The 4,969-nt window shown below is 35.3% G+C and overlaps 1 protein-coding gene across 1 annotated transcript; it reads right to left on the reverse strand.

Annotated features, from left to right (window-relative positions):
- Positions 1 to 970: 970 nt before the first annotated feature.
- On the reverse strand, positions 971 to 1,794 carry LOC143548930 (uncharacterized). Its single transcript, XM_077039967.1, has one exon. The coding sequence runs from the start codon at positions 1,790 to 1,792 to the stop codon at positions 971 to 973; it is 822 nt and encodes a 273-aa protein (XP_076896082.1). The 5' UTR covers positions 1,793 to 1,794.
- Between the last annotated feature and the right edge of the window lie 3,175 nt (positions 1,795 to 4,969).

The following is a 4,969-nucleotide window of genomic DNA, read 5'->3' on the forward strand; positions in this document are numbered from 1 at the left end:
GAAGATATGTGACAGGAAGAACTCATGTTCATAATGTGAAACATTACAAATGTGTGAAACATATTCATATGTTACAAATCTTTTATACACACAATCTAAATTCGGTAGCAAACTGGCAAACTCATAGTGATCTAGACACTTGGTCCGTGTTTATAATACACATGCCTTTGAAAAATGCATTTCATTATAACCCTTGATTAGGATTATAAAAACATAAACATGTAACATGTCCTATATTTTTAAATTATTTACTTGTATATATATAATATTATATATACATATATGTGTGATGAGGGGCGTGGGAACTACAATGGAAAGTACATTTTAGTTCACCAATTGTCAACCATGTAAAATAGAAAAAATTGAATAAAAAGCTACTTTTTGGTTTATCGAAAAAGTACTTTTATTTTCTTTTTTCGCCTATTCATTTTCAGAGTAATTCCCAAAGTGCATCTTCACGGAAAACTTGTATATGCCATAAAATGTGAGAAAAGGTATGCATTCAAAATAAACACAAGATTTTAAGTGATGGATAACCAATAACCCTAGTCCTGACCAGATCAAAGGTGGTCAGAAGGAGAGATTTTCGGTTACACGACATACAACATTTTGTTATAACAAATGAAACTACTACATAGACAAGTTAAATCGAAAATGTGAGAAAAAATTACATGTGAAAAAAAGCATACATTCAAAATAAACACAAGAAGTTAAGTGATAGACAAACGATAACCTCTCGTCCAAACCAGATTAAAGGTGATCACTAACAAGAGGCCATTGGTTGCCCCACGTACAACATTTTGTTATAACATGTTATAGCAAATTAACACAACATAGACACATGATTACAAAACAAGTTAATTAGTTTCTTTAATTAGGATAACAATAATTAACCATTAACCAAACTAAACATAAAAACAGATACCCAAGCCACTAACGAGAACACTCCCAACTAACGAAAGTTACGTAACTACCAGTCATAAAACAACGTCTCCCAAATCTCCGTAAACACCTCACAAATAACCGCATGATGTTCTTCGGAATTTAACGTTAAAAAACACTTCAACAAATCCTCAAGATCTTGTGCCCCAACTATTTGTCTTTCCACAATCATCTCCAACATCGAAACCCTAAAATCTCCATACGGGTCGGTCGATTTCTTCACAACCGCAACACTTTCCTTCACCAATTTCCCAATCCCATTTATCGAAATCACATCCGTCGCCTTCAATCCCTTACACCCACCACCCCCACCAGCACCACCGCCGCCGCCGGAACTACCGCCACCGCCGGCACCGGCGCCGGAACTTTTCAATTTTCTCCGGCGAGCTCTGTTTTTCGATTTCGACGAGTCCGAGGAGAAAGATTTCGACGAAAACAGAGTGGCTTCATCGTCAATTTCGTCATCTTCATCACTGCTACAGCAATCATAGTAATAATTATCAGTCACCGATGCGAAATCTTGAATCTTGATGGGTTTCCGGTGATGGGTTTTCTTTTTCTTGCCGGAATTTGGCTTTATTGATTTTCCGGCGGCCGGAAAATCCTCGCCGGAGATTTTTTGGCGGGGAAAAAAGATGGGTTTTGATCGGCGTGAGAAGGAGGATAATGGGTGTTGTGGTTTAGGTGAGAATAAGTCGATGAGTTGGCGGTGGTGGTGGTGGTTTTCCGGGAAGAAGAATGGGTGGCCGGAGACGTCGTCGGAGGTGTGTTTAGTCCGGCAAGAGTTGAATGATGAGTGGAATAATTTGGATATTTTAAGTTTCAAGGTGGTGGTGTTGGTTGTGTTCATTTTTGGAGAGTGGTGTTGAAGAATGAGTGTGTGTGGTTTGTAATTGGAAAGTTTAAAACAGGAGAGTATTGAGAAGAAACAAAAGTTGAAGAGTTATAAATCAAATAAAAGGATATTGGTTTGAAAAATAACTAGCTACTTTTAATAAGAAATAATTTTAAATTTCTTACACTGTATTTTGACTATTTTTGAACTTCATTTTTAAACAATATAAGGACTTATATGGGCATTTGATTTAAGTATCCATACTAAAGGTGACACGTGCTTGTGATGTATAGTGTGAGAGTGAAAGGTTCCAACTATTTGGTAACATAATTGTGTTTATAACATATTTTAAGCAACAAGTGCAAATATTTTATGTAAGTTGTTTACTAAACTTATAAGGACTTTCGTTTTAACTTATGAAATCATGTAAATAAATTGATTTTGACAGGTTAGGAGATGGTGGCTTGTTAAGTTATTATTGGTAATTACCCGTTACACCTTTTAAATCCTCAAAACACAAACACTAACCATTTTTTTTTAAAAGAACTCATTTTAGAAATGCCATTTTGACAAAAAGTCCTTTAGACTTAAATAAGCTATCCCAAACACACCCTAAGGGGGAGCACAATGCAGTATTAATTAACTTATTAAGACATCAATGATCATTGGTTCAGTTGTTAAATGCTAGTTGGGTTAAGTATGAGACAAGGGAATGTATCATGGATCGAACAACGCATGTAGCAAGAATTTTATAGGAACCTTCTAAGGGTACCAATTATATTCCAGTAAGTGTTATTAGTTGTTACTAATAGGAGACAACACCATTCTTCTAGGATTCGAACTCAGTTAATGTGAATTTTATGCAGGTGATAAGTCTTTCGAAGTCATTGGGCAACTAGTTGCACTAAAACGGTTCAAAATTTTTTTTAATTATGGTTGTTTACACTTTTCAGTTTTCATTCACGTTTTCTTTTTGTTCTTTCCTTGTAATATAAAAGCATTTCTTCTTATACAAATGAAGTACAATTTGATTAATTTCTTAAGAAAAAGTCTAGAACTTTTTATTTTTTAAAATATTAAATACTAAGATTTTGAAAATTACAATGCTCGAAGCCAAAATTATGGATCGTTACTCGTTAGTGCTAGGTTTAATATAGATTATTGGCAAAATTAAATCTGAATATTAAATATTAATTATTAGTTACAACTTTTAATGTTTCTACTCCACTTATAATATATCACCTTCAAGCTTCTCTATAATATTTCTGTAATATCAAAGCATACAAAATATTAACTGTTTGAAAAATAATTAACTTTTAAGGTATAAATTTGATCCTAAATACTAACAGTACAGAAGGAAACAGTCAAGAACAACTTTTGAAAAATCCAAAATAATTTCATGAAAATAAAAAATATCATGAATAATACAAGAACACCTTTTTTCACAAAAACGGGTACAAGAATATTACTTTGAATTCTATAAATGGAAAAAGGTGTTTATAATTTCAAATTAGAAAGTGATATTTCACCAGTTCATAGAGTAGGGCAAACCAGTTTATAGCTGAAAGAATCATTCCTGAACCTAAAAAATTGAGTTACTCATCTTCATTACTTTTGTTGTTATTTTTGGTGATTTTTATAAAACTTTATAAACTCTTAGTACAAACAATTATTATATAGACTCGAAATATATATTTGGTTTATCTTGTTTAGTTAGATCATGTGTTTGATGGCTATATTAAAAAAAAAGAATTAAAAATGTAGTTTAACAACAATTTGCTTTGACTTAAATCTACTAAAATACGCTTGCCTTTTTTTTATTTATCTAAAGTTAGAATCAAAGGATGTATATATACATAATTAATTAGTTATAATATCATTTAGATAGAAATAGCTCGAACCCGATCGCTATAGGCTTGACTCACCAAAAGGCCTTTGGCTTGACGGTGCAAGATGTTATATAAGATTTTGTCTTTTCAAGAGACTAATGAGGTTTAAAAACTAAGTCTTGTCATTATTGAAAAAATATAGTAATTTAAAAAGTAAAGTTAGATTCACCTTCTTAAAAAAGAAGTTTGGTATCTTATCATATATATTGTCGAAGCATGAAATGAATCTGACCTGATCCATGACGATGTTTCCACGGATTTTCGAGATGAACGAACCACGTCTTGATCTTCTTCTACGGTTGCTTGAGACCTGCGATGGTTTTTCGGGGGTGTGGAGGTGACTGCTAAGAAATCTCAAAGATCTCTTGTTTACAGACACAAAAAAGTGGTGGTGGCTCTTATTGAGCATGACCCCTTAATAAGGAGGTGGAGACCTCCTTATATAGAGAGCCTCATGGCCACCATCATGGTACCCTAATGGGCCTAGCCCAGTTAGGGTTACCTCCACAAAACCCCCTCAGCCCAATAACATTGTATTAGTCCGTATAATAAAATAAGCCAAACATAATAAATTTAGGGTCGTAAAACCGGGTTTAGTACCATACCCCTACAAGCCCCCCCAAGTCCAGCGTTGCTCCTGGGCGCGCAAGCGTCTAGGTGGAGCGCTGGACTTTATGAGGTGTGTTAGGCTATGAGGCGGTTTTTTCCCTTTTCTTTGGCCTTGTCTTTATTGTCTTTGAGTTTTGGGAGGTTTTCTTCATGATGGTGACATGTTGTGGTCCTTATGATAATGATGGTGCCCTGGCATGAATAAGATATAGCACGCATCATAACAATAGTGGCGCGAGGCCTGATAAAAGGTAGAGCGCGCATCTCGATAATAATGTAACATAACTTGCGCGCGAGGCAGCTTACGAGTTATGAGAATAATAAAGTCTGCGCGCGAGGCGACTTACGGATCTATAAGAATAATAAAAACTGCGCGCGAGGCGACTTATGAGCTATAAGAATAATAAAGCTTGCGCGTGAGGCGACTTACGAGCTATAATAATAATGAAGCATGCGCGCGAGGCGACTTATGAGCTATAAGAATAATAAAGCCTGCGTGCGAGGCGACTTAGGAGCTATAATAATAATGAAGCCTGCGCGCGAGGCGACTTACGAGCTATAATAATAATGAAGCTTGCGCGCGAGGCGACTTATGAGCTATAAGAATAATAAAGCCTGCGCGCGAGGCGGCTTACGAGCTATAATAATAATGAAGCTTGCGCGAGAGGCGGCTTACGAGCTATAATAATAATGA

This window comes from Bidens hawaiensis, unplaced genomic scaffold (assembly GCF_021521415.1).
Source record: "Bidens hawaiensis isolate Kalapana, Puna unplaced genomic scaffold, B.hawaiensis_p1.1 tig00015320_1, whole genome shotgun sequence".
Classification (NCBI taxonomy): Eukaryota; Viridiplantae; Streptophyta; class Magnoliopsida; order Asterales; family Asteraceae; genus Bidens; species Bidens hawaiensis.